The sequence below is a fragment of the Antrostomus carolinensis genome, unplaced genomic scaffold (genome assembly GCF_000700745.2).
Source record: "Antrostomus carolinensis isolate BGI_N321 unplaced genomic scaffold, ASM70074v2 scaffold37607, whole genome shotgun sequence".
Taxonomy (NCBI): Eukaryota; Metazoa; Chordata; class Aves; order Caprimulgiformes; family Caprimulgidae; genus Antrostomus; species Antrostomus carolinensis.
The window spans coordinates 30,299-51,045 of NW_010327305.1; the positions used below are offsets into that span (position 1 = coordinate 30,299).

Below are 20,747 nucleotides of genomic sequence, written 5' to 3' on the forward strand. Positions count from 1 at the left end.
CCTGTGCATGTAGTGAGCAAGAGGATTAAGATAGTTGTCTCCAAAAGACAAACCTCCTAGCTTCACTTGCTCAGAGCAGAAGTGAGAGACAGGAGATCTTGAGTTTCATAGTTTATCTTACGGAATGAAAGGTGCTGCCAACATTTGTAGTCTGCAGCTTTTTCAGAGTTATCACTAGTCATTCCCTCTATGAAGGATGCATCCAATGCAACGTTGGCTGTTACAGCTTCATTGGCTGCATAAACTGACACGAGGTCAAGAAATACAAGAGTTCACTTGTACAGCAGTGAGGTCAGCACAGGGCTGGGTGAAAGGTAATCAGGAATTTGATAAGGCTTTATAGTCCATGGAGATCACATCTTCTCTTCCTTTTTGAAAGAGCCTGAAGCTCTGAAAACACATCCAAGGATGAACATTTCCGATTAAGTAAACTTGCTATATTGATAGTTTACAGAAACGTGTATTATTTTAAAATATAGGCTGAAAGTGAGACAACTCATTTTTATCTTTTTTTTCTACAGAGTTTAGTATGTTTCCCAACCTGCCTGAGGCAGCGTGCACATTACAATAAGCAATGAGGTCCTTGTAATGGTTTACAGCAAGACAGGATGCCCACTAGAAGTGGCAGGAAACGTTAACTGCACAATGCATTTTGGCCCATCTGCCTCTAAGGAGCCACACACACGCAGGATTCTGCTGCTGTTTTCTACAGAGACAAAGCAACCTGTGAAAGACAGATGTTTCAGAAATTCACCACGTGAAGTTACAGGTCCAGGAAATCCACATCACTTTTGTGCTCTTAAGCAAATGTGCACGTTGTGCAAATGATTTCATTATAATACTGTCAAACAGGAATTCTAACGTGGGCTAAACACCGAGCACTGCATTGACACAAAGACACAGTACGGCTCTTGGTGACTGAAGACTGAGTATTTGTCCACTCATGTCACACCAACAGTGTTATACCCAGAAGCCAACTCCATCTTTAGCAACTTTTTTATACCTCTACAACACTCTTTATTCCAAAGCACTGCCGTGCAGTCTCTTGTGCCCAATAAAATATCAGTCAACCGATTCTTAGATAGGTCACTCCATTCTTTGCTTCTCTATGGCAAACAGCATTGCATTGCCCTCCCAAAGACCACTCCCCACTGCCCCTATGATCTTGTTCTTACACCTTTAGACACAAGAATAAGAAAGTGTCAGGCAAAGTTGAGTAAAAATAGTTTCTTCAGAGGAAATTAACGATTAAAGTGCATGAAAATATTTAAAGCCACAGGCTGAAAAAAACGCAGTCTTTGATGAAATGCACTTTAATACCGATAATGCCTTCAATTCTTCCAGCTGCTATAGGAAGAATTACTCCTTTGAAGTTGGAAGCAAGGTTGCAATCCAGAAAACCTGCTAAAGATTTCTAGTTTGTCCTTCTAGAGGCACCATCTCAGTTCCTGATAGCTGGGGCTGCAATAGTGACTGCTCCTCTGAAACAGCTGATCTGAGTTGTTTCTGTGGCGTCCGTTTCCATGATCTTGTCTCTATAGCAGGAGACAAACACAGCAGCCCTTTGTCAACAGGAAGCTGACAAAGGGATCCAGTTTTTAGAAGAGTGCAGGTTTAGGGAAAATCCAACATACAACAGATAGTATTTTAAGTGTTGTAACCTCCCCGCTCCTAGAAAACTGGCATCTAGGAAGAACCCACACTGGAAGAGCAGGGGGCCGTGCTTAAATCCAGTAGAGCTTCTGCCCAAACTCTGCCAGGCTGAACAAAATATTTCTGGAGAAAGTAAAAGCTTTCCATTTTCCACAGATTTGCTTCCCAGGTATAACAAGGGAAGGAAACATAATTATCTTAGGCAGAATTTTACAAAGTTGACAGTGTTAATGCCCCGATTTGTCCTATAAAAGCCCTGTGATTTTAACAGTTGCAGTATGAGAGGGCCTAAATTTCACCTTTCCTAGAAAAAGCACCACACATTTGGGCTACTGCATCAAAGGGAAGAACAGCTCTGGCTTTTCTCAGCAGCATTTCCTGACCATTTCTACCAGATGTAAATAGGAATGGCATGTCCTTCATTCTCATTATTTGTTCCCAAACTCTGACCACGTCCATACCTACTCTAATTCTTTATTTTCTCAGATCACAAGTGATGCTGCATGGAAGCAATTTCATCAGCAAGTTGGCCTGCTTAAAATTTCTGTAACCAAAGACATAATAACATGCCAAGAGTAGCTGCTGAGCAGGAAGCTAAAAGGATACTGAAGACCTTTCTTCAGGATTTAACTTACCTTCTGGATTTATTTCTGAATCACTGCTGTTTCCAGGCTCTTCCTTAAGAACACCCACGTCCTTTGCCCAATCTGCCCACTTAATTTCCTCTACTCTGGAGAGACAAAATGCAACAGACACTGATGGTTCACATCATTTCAGTCTGCATCTCATTATTCCACAGCATCCCAACCCAGCTCATCCTGCCAACACAATCCTAACGCTTTGGCTGTAGCAGCAATACCCTGAAGAGCTTTTTTTTGGTTTTGAGTAAAGATCTTCTGTAGTCTAAGCTTCACGAGGTAAATATCTTCTTCTCCTGCATATTGTGTGCTGGTCTACATTGTTTGTTTTAAAAGACACCAGTTCCTCCCAGGCAACATACTCCACTTTCTATACATACTCCACTTTCTATACATACTCCATAGCCCATAATATCCTGGTGTTACAGAAGTGCTGCCTGCAGTTTGGTTCCCTGGGTGGAGAAAGGTTCCTGTGCTCTCCCAGCTCTTAGATGGGAGGAAGAGTGCTGCCCTCTTGTGCTGCTCTCAAGTTGCATGTTCCTGAGCAAAAGGGCCACCAGTCTGCACCCTTCCCACCACAGCCTGCTCTGGGCACAGCTATACTGGCAGCAAAGAAAGCATCACTGCAGACACCCTGACACCATAACCACTTGCACAGATGTGAGTTAAACAGAACATCTTTTGGTGACAGCATGTCTTGATGACAATGCTGACAGCTCAACCAGCTCTCAAACTTCCAGCACTGCAATCAACAATTTGCAGGTATCCAGGAACATGTGGTTGAGTCACTCTGTTGAGTCAGTGCTGAAACTCCCTGTGGCAGCTCAGGGCTACCAGCTTATGAATCATGGAAACCCACTATTAAGCTGGAGTGTAAGAGGTAATGGTACATCTATCTTACCTAAAGCACCATCTCTCATCCTTCTTATTGAGGCCCACTGATACAAAGCAGCCAGATCTCCTCTTCCCACCTTGGCGCCACAGCCAGGCCTTCTCTATTTCTAGAATAGCAATAGCCCTCTGAAAGAAGAAGTCCATGTCAGAGAGAAAACAGGGCATACAGAGCCCAGCCCCTCTTTTTGATTAAATCTTTCCCAATCAGCAGCCACTTCAATTTAGTAAATCACTTTAGAACTCAATTCCAAAGTGCTCCTTAGCTTAATAGTACCAGTCAGTTGCTTATTCTCTCAAGTTACTTACGCACAGGGATCTGGACTGGCTGGCAGCCATGCAAACAGCGTGAGCTTTAAACACATCCAAAAATGATGTTAGGATTTACCCCCGGAGTGGCAAATTTATGTAAAAGAGAAGTTTATAGCTGAGGCTTAGGACAAAGACAGGCACTGTCATCTCTGATGTTATAAGACTCAAGTAGGAGTTTGGGCCACGACATAACTGCTGAGTAGCACCGTGTCTCACCTGCAGCTTCCAGACGCTTTTGCTATGATCAGAAATATCTGTCACAGTCTCACTCATGAGCGCAATCAGCATGTTGAGCAAAAGAATGTAAGTGAGGATCACAAAGAGGAGCAGCAGGAGCATGACGAAGTATCTGAATCTGGCATGTTCCTGGAACTCCAGGTCGCCCATCCCAATGGTGATCTTGAAGAGCTCCAGGGAGACACTAAGCAGCCCACCATACATAGCATGGCTCCCAATGCTCTCCATCTGAGCAAGAGACTTGTTCTGAGAGACTGAAGGAGCATCCCCCATCAGCGTAACCAGAGCTATGAGGAAAAACAGAATTTGAATTCTCCTTAGAAAAATTTACTTCTTGCAGCCCAGCCTATAACATAATGCTGAGTAGGTCCTTACCTGCAGCAAAGCCAAAGAGGAAGATCATATAAACCAAGAGGAAACGCAGCAGATCTCTCAGGATAGTCTGAAACACAAATCAGGAGGAACACATCATAAACCAACCCCCAGTAACAATACCGAAAGCAAGTTGGAAAATGCTTTTATCCAGTTTAAGAAACTACTAATACATGTTAAATTACTTCCTCGGGTAAACAACATCACTAATAGCTTAACCTGAGAGTGCTACACTAAATTCTTTGTTGTTATGTTTGTATGAATAAGTTCTTCAAAGCAAATAAATATCATGTCAGTTCCCAAGTATGGCTGTTTCCAAATTGTTTCAACACGTCTCTTTTCTATCTCCATCGGGTTTCACATAAGCAGTGACCAGAATTCTTCCCTCGCACATCATTTCACCTGCTTTGTCTTGTTTTTCTAATCCCCAACTCATTTATGGACCTGAAAACACTTCCCAGCACAAGCATAACAGTTCCAGAGAACTTGCACTGGTTTCAACTGGTAGTTTTGAGTCTTTTTACGACAAACAGGTAAGTGTCAGCTGCTCTCACTTGCTATATTCAAAGATGACAAACTAGTGGTTTGCCACGATTGTACTTCCTTGAAGACACTGATCTAATTGCCTCCTGCAATCTCTTTACTTCCATAGTCAATTCCATTTATGGTTGTCATGATCCTGAGAGAAGAAAAGTCATTGCAGAACTTCTATTAGTTCCTCACACCCATAAGTTTTTCATGCTTTTCTGAGGACTGACCTTCTGTATCATGACACTGTAGATCCCAGTGCGCTGAAACCCCCGGGTGTAATACAACATGTTCACCCACCCCAAAAGCAGGGAGAACACCATCACTGCCACGTAGTTTTCTGAACTTGCACCATACAGGACTGCTGACAGCAGCAAGGAGAAAGCCTGGATGAAACTGGAGAGAAGGAGAGTGACACAGTGACTTACTTCAACAAAAAGGCCCATATGCAGATCTGTGCTGTTTTGCAAGGAAAAGCAAACACATTTTACGAGGCTACAGGGAGCATATAAAGGGGCAGTTAATCAGACACACAGTTTATATAAGCAAATCCTGTTACAACCAGACCCACAAATTGTTGCAGTTTTTTTATGAACTGGTTAATCTCACCGTATGGAAACTCTGAACCACTTGATGTAACTCACATAACTGATATAAAATGGAAAAGAATTTTAACACTTATGAACACATACACACACGTGCACACCCATGCATCTATACACATTCCTCCACAGAAAACTGAAAGGGTATTTTCCTTTCAACCAAATCTGAGCAATAGTGACTGTATGATTAAAAACTTGAGCTCTTTTTCTAATAAGTGTATGTTCTTAACTGTAGCATAATTGAAGGTCTGACCTTCACCATATTCAGCTACAAATCCAAGGACAGACCCTACCCAGTGAAGTCCATTACAACAAAGGGTTATGACAAGATGCAGCAGGTAGGAGAAGCAAGCAGGGAGGAGATGGAAAGAGGAGACAGTGGCAGAGAATCAATCTTTCCTGCTCACCATCTCTCTAGTAATGTTAGGGCAACTTAGCTGCACACAGCAGAGAACCAATTTCACTCGTGCTTTCATTGTGCAAAAAACCTCAAGAGACATACATCAAGATCTCAATGCAGCTGTCAGAACACATAGTCTTCAGGGACTGGCGTCTCCTCCGCAGGTACAGACTCTAATAGAGAAAAATCAATGGTAGCCATTCATCAAAACAGGGTATGCTAGAGAGTGATTCCTGCCCGGCACAGCCTATCGCTCAGGGAAGGGGATTGCTCTATAAGCTCCTCTTCATGCTTTCATTTTCAAGATCCCAAATTTCAGCTAGTCATCCTTCCAAGATGAAAAAAAGTCCTTATTTATAAAGGGCAAGGGTAAACAAGGGCTGAATCATGGCTCAGCCCTGTGTCTTTATTAACAGACTGCATTAAATGCCAAGGATGCATTTTAGTACCATAAAACACAGAAGTCTCTCACAATTACTTACTCTTGTGAGCCTGTCCTTCCTCTTGCCCAGCAACCAGGCTTGTGCCACCCCTGTCACTGCTAGAACACACTGACACTGTCTCAGAGCAGTATTCCCTCCTGCCATTCACTCATGCACATCCTGATGTCAGGAAAACCAAATCTGTTGCCTCCATGTTAGTGATGTTTCCTTTTTTTTTTCTTTCTTACAATGAAACCAGATGAGAGATCCCCATACCTGAGCAAAGATCAGATAAACACCTCCTAGCAAGATAATGATCAGTCCAGAGACCCACAGGAAGCCTCCAGCCGTGAACTCCACTGGAAATGAAGGCTGCAAGATGAAAACAAAAAACCCCAAAACACTGAAGACAGGCAGAGGTAGTGATGATAACCACCCTGCACCTTTTAAAACGCAGCTTCATCCATTCAGGCCTTTCCAGATAAAAGAAGATTGGGCCTACCTTTACCCGTAAGGGTTGGTAGTAAGCAATGGCTGTAAAGATGATCATGAATGACAAGTATGAGACAAAACTGAAGTAGAATCTCTTGGAAGCAAATGTTTCCCATTTTTGCTGAAGCAGTTTGTTCAGTGGCTCCAAAACCACCATCTTGTACCGATTCTGTGGGGGGGAAAAAACCCAACAAAAACATACCAATATGTCAACAGGAATGCAAATTCACCAGAGGACTGTCCTTTTCAGGGTTTAAGTCCAGTGGCTCCAATTAGCATATCCCTAAGAGTTTATTCAGTCAGGCCTTTCAGCATGAAAGAAATCAGCCATCCCATAAAAAGTTACTTCTGCTTGGCTTCATCAAGGTATTTGGACACACTCAGGCTTAGGACAATCAAAGGATCAAAAATTTCTCCCATAAGATTATCAGAAGCATACTAAGCAGACTATAAATCATAAAATATGCATATACTTTCATAATGCATTGCTTTTCCAGAAAAATGAGTATGTGAAATACCACATTAACTTGAAATGATTTGCATAATTATACAGCAACACTCTAGAAAGGCAGAAAAAATGTTGCTGCCTTTGACTTTCAGGAAAAGCACTCACCGGTGTGTCACTGCTGTATGCCAGAATCTCCAGCACAGAATTTTCCTCAAAGCTGTCTAAAGAGGACAAGTCATAGAGAGACACATGGATAGGTCCATAGGTCCATTCAGTGAACTTGCGTGACAGGTGCCTGTACACTGGGTCTTTGATCTCTCTTTGAATAATGTGCTTGAAGATCTGAAGAGAAATCAGATGCATACAAGAAAAATGTGTATGTAATGAAGGTGAAGAATGACACAAGCACACCAAATCATGTTCAAACACAGGACATCTGGCTTTTGGATATATCCAAACACAGACTGTCTGGCTAAAACCAGGCAATTTAACTACATCTTGTATCAGCTCTTCCAGGAGCAGAACCAGTTTTGGTCCAGACCAGCTGTCTTGGCTGGGACAGAGAGCAGCAGCATTCAGCTGAGACTCTGTAGGACAATAATTGAAGTGACCTGGAAGAGGCCTCCTTTACTGCCTCCTGTGCCACTGCCACTGTCAGCAGCATTACTACGGGTTGGGTGCAAGATGCTCCTACATCAAAGCCCACTGTTATGCTGAGGATGTAAGCTGCAGGCTTCCTTGCTTCTCAGCAACCCCAGGCATTCCCTCTAGTTGTCTTTACCTCCACTTTGCCTGTCTTGGCAGCAAGCTGCAGAGGATTTAATCCATCATAATTCACTATCTCCTCCAGTTTCCACGTTGGGTCAGCCTTCACACCTGCCTTCAAGATCTCCACGTATGTTGTGCTCACAAACTTTGTGTTCTCCTCAGTGTCATCTGCAATCATCACCAGGGCATGGAGGACGGTATTGCCCTGTGTATCCTGCTCCTGGAGCCTGGCTTTCTGGTGGGGATTGTTTAGAAGATATTCCACCACGTCAAGCTGGTTGGTACAAGCAGCCAAGGAGAGAGGGAGTTCACCTGAAGAGATTAGGATGTTATTTGGAGGGGAAGCAGAAAGAGGTGAAAATAAAAATGAAGAAAAAATTAAAAAGCAATTCTAGGAAAATATATTTAGCCTATGTTTTACCCCTGGAACACAGAACAAGTTCTTTCTCAGTGTCTCTAGATTCAGAAAGGGTTTTTCAGTAAACAATTACTCTTTATTTCTGGGAGAAGCTGAAACACTTTCCCAGGCCCCTCATTTGGCTAAACTAACCATGTATTTGTCTCTGTCTGAAGCCCCTCAGATGGGATTAAATACATAAAACCAAAGATCATTGCAAATGCTCATTGGACACCTCAGTCTATGAAAGGATCCTGCCATTCAAATAAGTCAAGAGCTTGATTACAGGACAGTAGAGATGGCAACCCACACACAGAGGGGCAAACCCCACTAGAATTAGCAGCATCACATGCAGTAAGGCAATAAAAAAAAGCAAAGAAACATGTTCCACTCTGACTCACCAAAATAAAAGTAAACTCCTTCTTTCTTCTTCCTGAAGAATTCCCCATGGGCTCTGGCATGGACATCGGCTCCATTCTCTACTAGAAGTTTCACTAAATCTAGGTTCCTTTTCTCTATGGCAATATGGAGTGCTGTCTGGCCTGAGGAAACAGGCAAAACCAATCACTTGGTGCCACTACCAGAGGGAACAGGCAAAAGACTCTTCAGCAAAGCATCGTTTCAACGACCTCTGCATAGCAATCCTGCAGTCTCAGTGCTAGGCAGGGGGTGAGTGGCAACTGATGACTTTCAACAAAGTCAATTGGAAAAGCGAGTGGGAACCACTAGTCAGAAGACAAACCCCAAGGCTATCAGAAAATCAACACACAAAAAAGCCCAAGCAATTACCCCCGCCTGGCACTGTGACCCCAAGCAGCTATGAGAGGATAACAACAACTATACACATACATGACTATGCTGCATGTCTGCTATTAAAAGGACAACCCAAGCAGCAGAACTCATTCTTTAATAGCAATTTACTATTTATTTTTCACTTTGAGATGTGCTTTTTAAGCTTTGCAAAGCAAGTCCTCTTATATTCCTGGGTTGTTAAGCATCTATAATTTCTGTTTCATAGACTGAGAACAAAGTTGCAGAAGTGAAGTGTACAATTCAGGGCTGAAGAGGACACGGACCAGAATGAGAAATCAGAACTAAAGGGTGAGTAGGCTGTTACTGGAACTGCAGTGCTGCATAAGCTCCAGTTCCCCTCTTTTTCCTTGTATCTGCACATCTCACCTGTCTAATGGGGAGGCTGCTCTGACACAGCATCAGAACAGAAACCTTACCTCTGTAATAACAATCAGAGCATGACACATTGACAAGTGGCCTGGGATTCTGTGTCTTTTGGTCTATTTCCAGCAAAAGTGGGATCGTGTCATTCTTTCCATTTTTTAAGTTCAACAGGGCTTTCATTAAGCAGGTCTTCCCAGTCTTTGCATCTAGTAGAAGAGAGTATTGAATGGATTTCTCAGGTACTTTGCACACATCTGTATTAGTTGATTCAGAACTTAACTGCCACTGTATGACCCAATACAATAATTATTTTAAAGACCTTTCTCAGTATTTTTAGTCTGCAGTAGAGGCAAAAGCCTTAGGATAGATATAATTAATGGCATTCTCCATCCTAAGGTGGATGTTTGGAAAATAAAAGAATGGACAGAGGGACAGAGAAAGTCAAGAACCATGAGAAGGTTTCCCTGCTTCCCTCCTACATTACCAAGCACTGCCTCTGCTAACCCCCTTTATGGAGTACTGAGCAGAAATCTACCTGTGTATTCAGAATTGGTGAGAAATTTGGATGTCCTCCTTAAGTACTCAAGTAAACCATCCAGTGCCTCGGGACTGCCCCTCGAGACTGCGCTGAAGAGCCTGTCTCTGTCAAAGCGATTGGGGTCCTTTTGGCTACGGAAGAAATGCAAAGTGTTAAGAAGTTCTGGAGAGAGGAAGACAAGAGTGTGCAATAAATTACAGGGGGGTGGTATAAGAAAGGAAGGGGGCAGAAAAGTCTGTCTGAGAAAACAAGTGTTTTATTTTTGAGTCACGGGAAAAATAGAGACAGTTATTTCCCAGAATTCTCTTAAGTGGCTGCTCTTTCCATCAGCTGGAGCTATTCCCAGTTCCAATCTGATGTGCAACCCTGGAATGCATCCAGAGCACAAAGACAGAAAAACTCAAGATAACTGCAGGACCAGAATCAGTTCCATCACGTAGTGTAAAGCACTCTGTGAGCTACTCCACAACCCTCTCTGGCAAGAACAGTTCAGTTGTATAGGGTTCTATGCTAAGCTGCTCTTACATCCAACTTGGCTTATTTGGTGCTAGTTCAGAAGGGCTAATATGTCCCCTTTCTGCCTTTAATTACCTCCCACCAGATTCCTGTAATGTTCCTGTATTGTCACTTTTAGTTTAGCCTTTGGTAAAGTCTGTACACCCCCACCAGCAGGGATCAGTACAGATCAATGGGAATCCCACTCTCATCAAATACCCAAGTCACTCACTTGCTGACAAGTCCTGGCCGATAGTTCAGGTTTATCTTGACTCTAGGAGGAAAGTCACTGCTCTCCTTCTGATAAGGTGTCTCCAAGGGCCGTGGCTCTCCTTTCTTTCCATGTCCTGATCTTTCTTCTTTTTTACTAGAAGCAGGTTTATCTTCTGGGATACTGTCATCTGTTTCTAGAAATCCTATCAACCTGTTCCTCTGACCTGGGCCCGGCTGCCCATTTGTGAAGTTATCCATTTCTAGTAGAGGTGATCTTGTAGATCACCAAAGACGTTCCTTGCTGCGAGACTAAACCTGGAAGGGAGAAGGAGAGTTAACACAACTTGTTCACAAACCTAGAATGAGTACGGTGCAGCACAGACACAGAGGAAAGCATGTTTCCAGGTCCAGCACTCCTACAGTTGGTAGGTGGTCCCTTGAGAGAGAGATTCAGTAAAACTCTGCTCAGGGGGAGTATTTGAATAAAGGATCAGGGCTTTAAATAGGGTACTACTGGTGAAGAAACGTTCAAAAGCAGTTCATGAAATACAGGCAACTTGTCTGCAGAACATTTGAACCCCCTTTGTGAGATGACCTCACCTGTTGGCAGCAGCACAGGCTCCTTACATAAAAGGCAAAGAAAGTGGATCTTTAGGAGGCTACGATCATTGTTCTTGTCTCTGTGCAGCCAACACAAGCTAGTCACCAAGTGGCCAAAAAGATAAAATTAACTGTAGGCCTTCTTTGGAACAGTGATAAGTTTGTTCCTGTTCTCTGTTGGTAAGTGTTAACACTATTTCTACAGGGAAAACATATGCACAAATTACGTTCCTCTCATGCATTCTTGCATTTCATCCTGGGGCAAAATGAGTGGGATCTCCTCAATGTTTGGAGCTGTTGGCTATCCAGGGGAGCATAGGCTTTGAAATTCCAGCTCCACAGCACAGGAAAACACACACACCAGCTGCCCTGTGGACACCCACAGCCCTCAGAATACAGCACAGATCTCCCAAAAGCAAAGCTGGATCTAGATCTGTTGTACAGGCAGTATCAGTATGCATCAGAGCACTCAGCCATTATGCTCCTCTCATCAAATATGTCCTGTACTCCTTTTTTGCTCTTTTGAGAATCTCTTCACAGATACTGGGATACATCTCAGACCCACACTCAATGAAAGCTACCTGAAGTCAGCATATGACTACAGATTCACACAGTTTATAAGGCAGCAAGAAGACGTCCATGATTACCAACCTGAAGCAGAGCTTTTTTTAATAACGCCGTCTTATCCACATGTACTCCTCCAAACAGTTAACACGTTTCCTCTGAAGAGAAATCTCCCTTGCTGGGACTACAGCCAGACTCCATCGCCTGTACCAGCAAAGAAGTAAATTGACACAGCATAAGCATTCTCACTTAGATTATTAGGATGTGGAGAAACATAATTCTAGGCAGAAAAAAAGCCACAAAACGTCTTTATGCAGCTCACAGCAAGAAATCCAAGGGCTGATTTCAAGATGAACCATTAGGATAATTCAGCCGTTCAGTTTAGTCTGCACTCTAATGACAAACATTCCTCTGCACACACAGGCATACACCCTATAATCCCATTTCAGACTTATTTCTCCCCCAAAACACTTACTGGTACATTTGCTGATCCTTTAGAGGGCTATTTGCACTTCCATAACAGTTTGCTTGTGCTTTTCTGTCTTCCTTTCCCCAAAATCATTTCTCAGCTGCAATTTCCATCTCTCCACAGTGCTCAAGAGTTATTTATTGGCAGTCTTGTACAGACTGACTGACTGGTTTGAAAGCAAGAGCAAAACGGCCCTAAAAAAAAGGACCCTATAATATATACACCCACTTTGTGTCCCCCTAAGAAACACAGAGAGCACTTTCTGTTTGCCAGCTCAACTTTCACTTCTCTACTCAAGAGCTGAGTTAGTTCTCTCTGTGACTTTACCAAGCCATTTTGAGTAACGCAGCACAAAAAAGCCCTGCTGTTAAAACAGGAAGAACACAGCACTTACCCCAAGTTGCTGCCAGCTCCACCCAAGAACTGATCTGACAAGGAGTCCCAACAGATCCTTCAAAGGGTAAATAATCTCTCAGAAGAAACCAAGTCAAATGCCAATAAGTATTAATAAACATGAAAGCAGACCCCAAATTATTTACATCCATGGGTGAGAGTCCTCCTCTTCTGCAGAGAAGACCACGCTCATGTTAGCACTCTGTTAATGGCACAAAGTTGAACTCCCAGCTGGTGGTGGTCCATGAGAGAATCCAGGCTGCCTGTGAGAAGGAATAACCAGGGATTATTGTTATTTACTCAACTGTACAGCTTTCTGCAAAGTGAAGAAGGGTTTGCACAGGAAATGACTGGATAGATTTCTCAGTAAAAGAGGGAGCCAATGAGTGCAGTGCTCTTATATGGGAAAGCTGCCTGGCTATTGCAAATTCATAACGCTTAACCCCTGCCTGCACGTAGAGAGGCAGCATCTCATGGCTTTCAACAACAGCCCGTTCAGGTCTCAAGGGAGGTGCTGATTTGACCCCCACAGTTCTAGAGCTTGTGGTTTAGCTGTGAGGTTTGTCACAAGGCTCCTTCAGTCAGCCCCAGGACAAACTAGTGTGTATTGAAAACATCTGAGGTCAACTGTTTCTGTGGGAAGCCCGTTCTCCTCACACTTCACACACCCTAATCATGAGGCAGTACAAATTGTATAAGATAGTAATTAACTAGCCAGAACATTACCCTACAAAGTACACAGCATCAGCTGCTCATCACAAGCACAGGAGACTGCACAAAGGAGCCCCAGATCCAAAACACTTAGACCACTGGTTACTTAATTTGCCACTAGCATCCATTTCTTAATGGGCTGGTTCTCCAAAGGCGTGCAAGTCTTGGAGGTTCTGGGAGCACCAACTGACCACTCCTACAACTGACTGTAGTTATGACCATGCACACACACTAATACCCCTTCACTTGTCACTCACAAAACGGGACCCCTGGGAAACAGAGGACATCAGCCCACACCATGCATCTTTGTTTTTTCTGTCCCACTCCTGACAGAACTGAGGTCTGAGGGGGCAGCATGACCATTATTTTCCACAGCATCAATACAGGATGACTTTCAGGACCCACAGTCTCAACAGCCTTCCCTAGCACAACGTTGCTGTGGAGTGATTCTCATCCGTACTCTGAAGAGGAGTGATGGTTTACAAAGCCATTTAACATGATCTAGAACTCACCTGGGGAATCTTATTCACAAACAAAATGGTAAAGAGCTCTTCTAATCAACAGCTTGATAGCAGGGGCACATTTCACAAGAAATCTCAAAAGTTTAGTTAACCACTGGTCCAAAAACATTGAGAAGGGGTGTCACATCATGATATACTGAACTCTGACTGTGCCTTTCTTCTTCCAAACCTGCCTTGAGCCAGAAGACAGCCTAAGGCCACCCTCATCTAACAGGACTGCAGGACGATGCGGGAATTCCTGCAACGTGGTCATCACCCACAGAAACACTCCCAGATGGCTCCTGCTTTAAGTCAGATGCAGGCTGTGAGACAACCCCCTATAAATACATCCATGAAATGGCAGGGTGCCTTTTCCTCTTTCGTGGTTTCACATGAGATCACAAGCTTATTCCTCATATTCCTGTGTTTCAAAATTCAGCTGTTAGAGTAACAATGCAAAGCTACTTACTCTTTCCAGGCTTAATGCTTTTTTAGGACTCAGAGTAGCCTGTAAAGAACAAACTAAATGCAAGACCAGATCTCACCTCTCCTATCCCTCATTCCAGCCTTGCATTGATTTAGTTCAGTTGGCTTTAGTTGTGTTACACTTAATTTACTTTGATATCAACAGACATAGATCCAGGCTTGCGAGTTTAGCTCAGACTTACAGGTTTAAATCCTCCTGGGCTTTTCCCCTAGATTTCATGGGAGTCAGCCCACCATCCTAGCCAAGGAATGAAATCAGCCCACAAAAGCGCATCATAACAGAGTTCTTTCTGTGCATCTGGTTTTAATAGCTTACACAGAGGAAGGAGAATGTGCAGCTTGCTGGGAAAGGAATTGCTGCCAGCTGAGAGGTCACCACAGCAAAACAGAAACATGGGGCTGCTGGGGGAACACAGGAACTCTGGTATGCGCACACATGCGCACATGCTTTCACAGAGAGGACACGAGGGTAAACACTCACACAACCATCTATGAGAAGGTAGAAGCAAGGCAGAAAAACAAACCAAACCAAACCAAGATCAGCGCAAATGCGCACTTGCCAGTGACAGTGTTCCGAGGCCAGCAATGGGATTATGTCACTGCTGCGCACTGGCCAGTTGGGTGAGTTACGATGCTTAACAAGCATTTTGCCACCAAAATGTAAAATCCTGATAGATGTTAGGACTCAGGAGGAAGCCATCCAAAGCAGCATGCAGGGAAAATTAGAAAAGCAATTTGATTTCACCTATTTGCCAGTTTGAATTTTCAAAAGCAACATGCGATCCTTTTGCCTTTTGAGGCTTTTTTGGGGGGGAACAAGAAGGAATCTTGCAATTGCTTTGTACTTATTTTACTGATGAAAATGTGTCTGATGGCGCTAAGTTTCTCCTGACAGGAGAGATACACTCTGTGGAAACCTTAAATCTGGGAAAAGATTTAGGAAAAACCAAACTCTCAACTAGTAAGTGAAATTTATCAATAATCTCATTTCATATTATCAAATATTTTCATAATTATAATTATGATATAATTATAGATTATATATGAAGAAGTACAGCAGTTCATGGCAGGAAAAGCAATGACTGGAACTTGCTTAAACAGAAGGCAAAAGGAAGCAGGAGGAAGATGGCTTTCTGCAAAGATGGAAACAAGCACATTTCCTAAACCAGGTATTCTCTCTTCACCTAAGTGCCCATTTTTACCAAATACTCTTATGATTAATAAAACATTTTCTGTATACTCTAAATAGAAGATCAAAGTCACTTACATGTGTCTGTAATTTAGAGCACTGGTCTGTAGCCACTCTTAAGTGGTAACAGCTCAAAATCATCTTCACAGGCGTTTGGCCAATTGACGGGGTTAGCAAAAAGGACACAGACACCAACTTGAAAACAAAACCAAATGTATTTGACTTCAGTTCAAAGCAAGGAAAAAAAGAATAAGCAAGGTACAAAGCTAAACAGGGTAACACACCTAATCGTTACTACACAGGTTAACTATAGTGGTTAAGAAAGATGTATCACCAACTGCCCGAATACTTCACCATCATCCAGATCCGTGTTTCAGCTGGAGAGCCCCTGTCACAGCGAAGGATCACAGAACCTCTCCTGGCAACTGGCAAGTCCTACGCAGTGCATCCACTCGTAGGTGGGGCCTCCATCTTCGCTGTGAGAGGGTCCTGCTTTTATGCAGTCTAACAAACAAATTACATGGAGAGAAAGGCACGGGAACATCTGCTGGGTTGGCTCCACTTTACCCAGGCGCATCCCAGATCTGTCCAGGATCCGGGATGCATCCAGGAAGCTCCTGCTTTGGTAGCATTCTCCCTTTGGGTTCCACCCAAAGCCTGGCCAGGGCTCAAGGAGGAACCAAGGGAGTTTATTTACTCAGGTTTGACCACATACTTCCAAACAAGGCCAGACACCTGGTTTCACAGCCTTAACAACATACCCCTAAACAAGAAAAGATAGATATGTTCTCATGACACTTTATCTGTACTACGTATTTCACTAATGAGCACACTAATGTTATATAATGTTTTGTTGTGAGATTCATCTAGAGGTCAACTTTGTTCCAGGGCCTCTTGTTCAGGCCTCAGTAGAGGAAGGAATCCTGCAGTAACAGCATGTGAGGGTGGACCATTAACATCTTCTCTAGAACAACCAATAGTCCAGTGCTTCATTCAAACCTCGCTGAAGGCCACAGAGCTCAAAGAGAAAACTGTTTCTTTTTAAGCTGTACTTTCACACTTGGGAAAATATCAAGTATTTTTGCAAGGCCAGACTTTTTTTCATGCAACTTACATAAAACTCACACTGAAGGGATGAATTTTAACAGTTTCATTAGTTACAGTTACATAGATGGAACCCTACTCCTCTAGAGACACCAGCCAGTGCCCAATCTAAAACTCAAATATTCTAAAATATAATTCCTTGACAGAACTTGACGGGTAGCCCTGGGGACTCAATTAATTTATATGACAGTATTTCTGTAACTCCTAGTCTTGCAACATAATATTTAAAGGCTCCTATCTACATCTCAGGCCTTTGAAGGAACTACCCACTTCTCTTATTCCTTAAATGGAAGTATCTTTCTACTTGATGTATCTCTTTCTGTAGGATTACAGCCGGAAGGAACACTCCACTGACAATCAAATAGCTGCAAAAAAAATACAGAATCTAACAGTAATGTTACAAAATAAGAGTTTTGTGGAGAAACAGTGACATCCCGTGGCCATCAGGTAAACCCCAATAAAAAAATGAAAACGGCCTCGATAGGAAATTCTTCAAAACTACACTTGTGAGGATTGAGTCATTCACTGACGCTTTGTATCAAGAGTAACAGAAACGTGTCTAACTGAAAAACTCAAGTTCCACATAAGGCTGGTTTTGATGATGCAGTGAAGTTCCATAAATATAAAACTGTGCAGCCAAGGACCTCCGAACACAGCTCTACACGATGCCTTTGCACTTGCAGACAAAACTACTGAGGTGTTGCCAACGTGTCTCTGCCTTAACCCTCACTTTCTCCGTGTGATCATATTTTGGGGCAGCTGCTACCACAGCAAAATACTCAATGTATCCAAACCCCATATAACAGGGTTCTTAAAACATATAGAAGTAGGTTTTTTTAAAGCACAGAAGACAAAAGCCCCGAGATCTCAGAATATTTTTTTAAAGACAGAAGACTAGAAATTGACTCAAGCTATAAGAATAATAATAATAATGATAATAAAAGGCTAGTCACAAAGCTCAGCTTGTAGCAGGATTAAGAATCTGTTGTCAGTATGGGAGCATTAGGATTATTCTATTTTAATAGCATATAGATTCTGGCTAAAGCCTACTAAATTCTTATTTTAGTTATGAATAGCTGGCTCTAAGCAGATTGAATTGAGGTACCACTACATTGTAAGAAAAACAAATGTTATTTCTTAACAACATCATTCACATTGCCTGATACCTCTTATTTTGTCTTTTGTTCAGAATGTCTTCAGTGTAAACAATGCATGTTATGCAAATTCATATTTACATTTCCTTGTAATTTATATACATTTCCCTAATCCACATCACTTAAGATAAATTGCAAAGACTTTTCTTTATTAAGAAACCCCTTGCAATTATCTCTACCAGCTAGTGGCTGCCATCTATCTCCCCATTAGCTGGGGGATCAGACACCTCGATGACACAGCTCCCACAAGAGAAGCAGAGCCCAGCACAAGTGTCCTCATGTCCTCGCAGTGACCCATCCCAAAGTGCAGCTCCACACTGCACCCAGGCAATGCCACCACACTGCAGCACCTGGGGATGTCACTCCTCATACCTGGGCTTTAAGGATGTGCTGTTCTGGGCGGAGCACAGCTTCAGCACAAGCTCCACCTCAGGAAATCTTCCTCCAGAGCTGGAGAAAACAGCCAGGTCAGGCTGCTTAAACCAGGCCTGAGCTGCTCCCCATGATCACAAAATGCCTGAACATTCCTTCCTCCTCCCACTGGTTATGACCTCAGGCGCAGCACCAGAGCGAAGCAGGTCCTACACGTGGCTCTGGTTATGGACCATCCACACGCAGGAACACCAGTAAGACCAGCAGACCCATCGGCTCAATGTAGGTTTGGCTCGGGCTGAATAAAGCTGGAATGAGTGCACACTGGGAAGCTGATGCAGACCCGCTCACACAGCTACACATGGCATTCCTTCCCAGGGTTCCCATCCTTGCAAACCCCCAAATCAGCTCTGCACCAAGCCAGCTGCACCTCACATTGCCTAGTGAGTTTGAGGTCCACACCATATTTGAGCAACACTTCTGCAACACTTCTCATTGACTCTGCAGAAAGCAAACCCGTCACTTAGACGTGTATCCAAAACAAAGAGCCCTCAGAGCCTGTGTGACCCGAGCAGTGTCTGTCTGTAACCCTGACCACACAGCACAGCTTCGTTATTGAAAGAACCCCAGAAAGGACATCTCTTAATTACGAGTCGGGGGAAGATAACGCAGCGTTTTACCATGGAACAAATCAGCAGCCAAGATAAGTTATGTAAATTTATTCAGTGCCCTATCTCCTCTGGTCTATAAATTGCTCAGGGAGTTCACGCGCTTCTGAGCAGGAACCGGGCTATGAGACATCCAGTCAGAAGGGACAGAGAATGGCTGAGGTTGGAAGGGACTTCTGAAGGTCATCCTGCCCAGCCCCCCACTCAACCAGGGCCACCTAGAGCTGGTTGGCCAGAACCACATTCAGATGGCTTTCGAGCATCTCCAAGGAAGGAGCCTCCACAACCCCTCTGGTGAACCTACCTAGGGGGCTAAACTGTAAAACACAAAGTGGCTAAACCACAAAAAGCATAAAATCAAGGAAAGCCAAAAGAATTAATGTGAGGAAAGTATCTCATATGGTAGAAACAAGAATTGGCCACAGAACTTTAGATTTCTGCCATGTATAGCAGACAGTTAAGCAAGTTCTGCTGCTGGGGCGGGGGGAAGGAAACCTGTCATGGCTATAGCCATCAAAACCACAGTGAGCTTCAGTTACAAGCTGCAGATTTCTCTGGGAACAGCAGTCTAACTTTTTGGCCATGATTGCACCCATGCCAAGAACACACTGCTAATAACAAGTGCATTACTTACCACAGACACTCAGTAACTAATTAAATTAAAGCCAAAATTTAAGAGGAACAAACTTTCACAGCAAGAGTGGACCAAAAAAACCCACCAATCACAATGGTGCATAACACATGGTTATCAGTAAAAAAGCAAAACCCCCCGGCACAGAACTGTGCACACAGGACATGGATCCCAAGGCTCACATTTAGAGTCAAGCAGCTGTCAAAGTTCAACAGCTGAAGACATGGACAGCCACGGTCCTTAAAACCTGGTCAAATTTCCCTGAAAGGGCACACGAGTGATGACAACCACCCCTTTAAGACCCACCAGTACACAGAACTAAACCATTTCAACCCCCACTGGAAATCTCCCAACACCTGTTTGAGTTTCCTTAATCCACCCCATAAAAAAAAAAAATCAAAACCACAATCCAGACTTTACTGAAAACTCCCCAGCTTTTAGCTTTGTGTAAAAAAAAATCCCTTTTAGAGCAGGAAATTGCTGCACTGCAGTCACAATAGTGCCATTTCGTATCTAAGAGCAGTTCTCACTAGGGCCCATGTATAAAGAGCCTTCCCACCCACCCCACGCTCCAGCAGCTGCTCTCACTGCAGTTAATCCCTCCCCAGATGTGTGTTCCATGTAGCACTGTCAACCAGAGAAACACCCCGCTTTTACTTTCATAACTGACTTTGAACAGGAATAGTTTTCTAGAGCTACTCCTGTCTGCTGACACAGCCCCCACGGAGCAGGCTGAAGCTCCAGTCACTCTGTGGCAGCACCACCCAGTGAAACCATTCACCCATCTCAAGACTCTTTTAAACTGACTAAAAAGAGTCAATTTAAACACACTCAAACTCTCCATGTTGCAGCAAAACCCACCCCACAGCACTGACACTCGTACCACCCTGATCTGCTTTGCAGCTTTCTGGGGTCTTTCAAAGAACATATTATCCTCCCTGGAAATGAGAGCTGTGCTAAACTCTAGAAAAAGAAACAACATCTTATTAGTGCTTAAATTAAGACTTTAATCCAGATCTGTTTCATCCACAAGGTCCTCATTACACATGCAAAGAGGTTTTAACTGCCAAGGAAAAAAGCTGAAGTAAACACATCACTTAAATACACCAGTTGTACCAGCTGGAACTGAGAAACTACAGCTTGTAATGTGCAACAGAAAACTTTATTAGCATTTCAACACACGGCTGTTCAGCAGTTACTCAAGCTTGCATTAACTTGCATTTAATTTAAGACATCAAAGAACTACAGTGCAAACACAAGTGCTATGGCAACCTTGTTGTCAAGCAAGATGCACAATAACTTAACAGCCACCCCTGAGGCGCAG

The 20,747-nt window shown here is 43.3% G+C and overlaps 1 protein-coding gene across 1 annotated transcript; it reads right to left on the reverse strand.

The window, feature by feature from the left end:
• Positions 1–1,134: 1,134 nt before the first annotated feature.
• On the reverse strand, positions 1,135–10,840 carry LOC104518506 (transient receptor potential cation channel subfamily V member 2). Its single transcript, XM_010171867.1, has 15 exons — positions 10,602–10,840; positions 9,872–10,005; positions 9,390–9,542; positions 8,562–8,702; positions 7,777–8,075; positions 7,161–7,337; positions 6,558–6,716; positions 6,332–6,427; positions 5,736–5,806; positions 4,862–5,027; positions 4,107–4,173; positions 3,711–4,018; positions 3,193–3,311; positions 2,289–2,383; positions 1,135–1,535 (listed from the first exon to the last, which is right to left on the reverse strand). The coding sequence occupies exons 1-15, from the start codon at positions 10,838–10,840 to the stop codon at positions 1,405–1,407; spliced, it is 2,355 nt and encodes a 784-aa protein (XP_010170169.1). The 3' UTR covers positions 1,135–1,404.
• Between the last annotated feature and the right edge of the window lie 9,907 nt (positions 10,841–20,747).

Coding starts and splice junctions, on each gene's coding strand:
- LOC104518506 (XM_010171867.1), bottom strand. CDS start 10,840: ATGGATAACTTCACAAATGGGCAGCCGGGCCCAGGTCAGAGGAACAGG. Junction 6,717..7,160: donor CATACAGCAGTGACACACCG/GTGAGTGCTTTT, acceptor TCCCCCCCACAG/AATCGGTACAAGATGGTGGT. Junction 6,428..6,557: donor ACCAACCCTTACGGGTAAAG/GTAGGCCCAATC, acceptor TTCATCTTGCAG/CCTTCATTTCCAGTGGAGTT.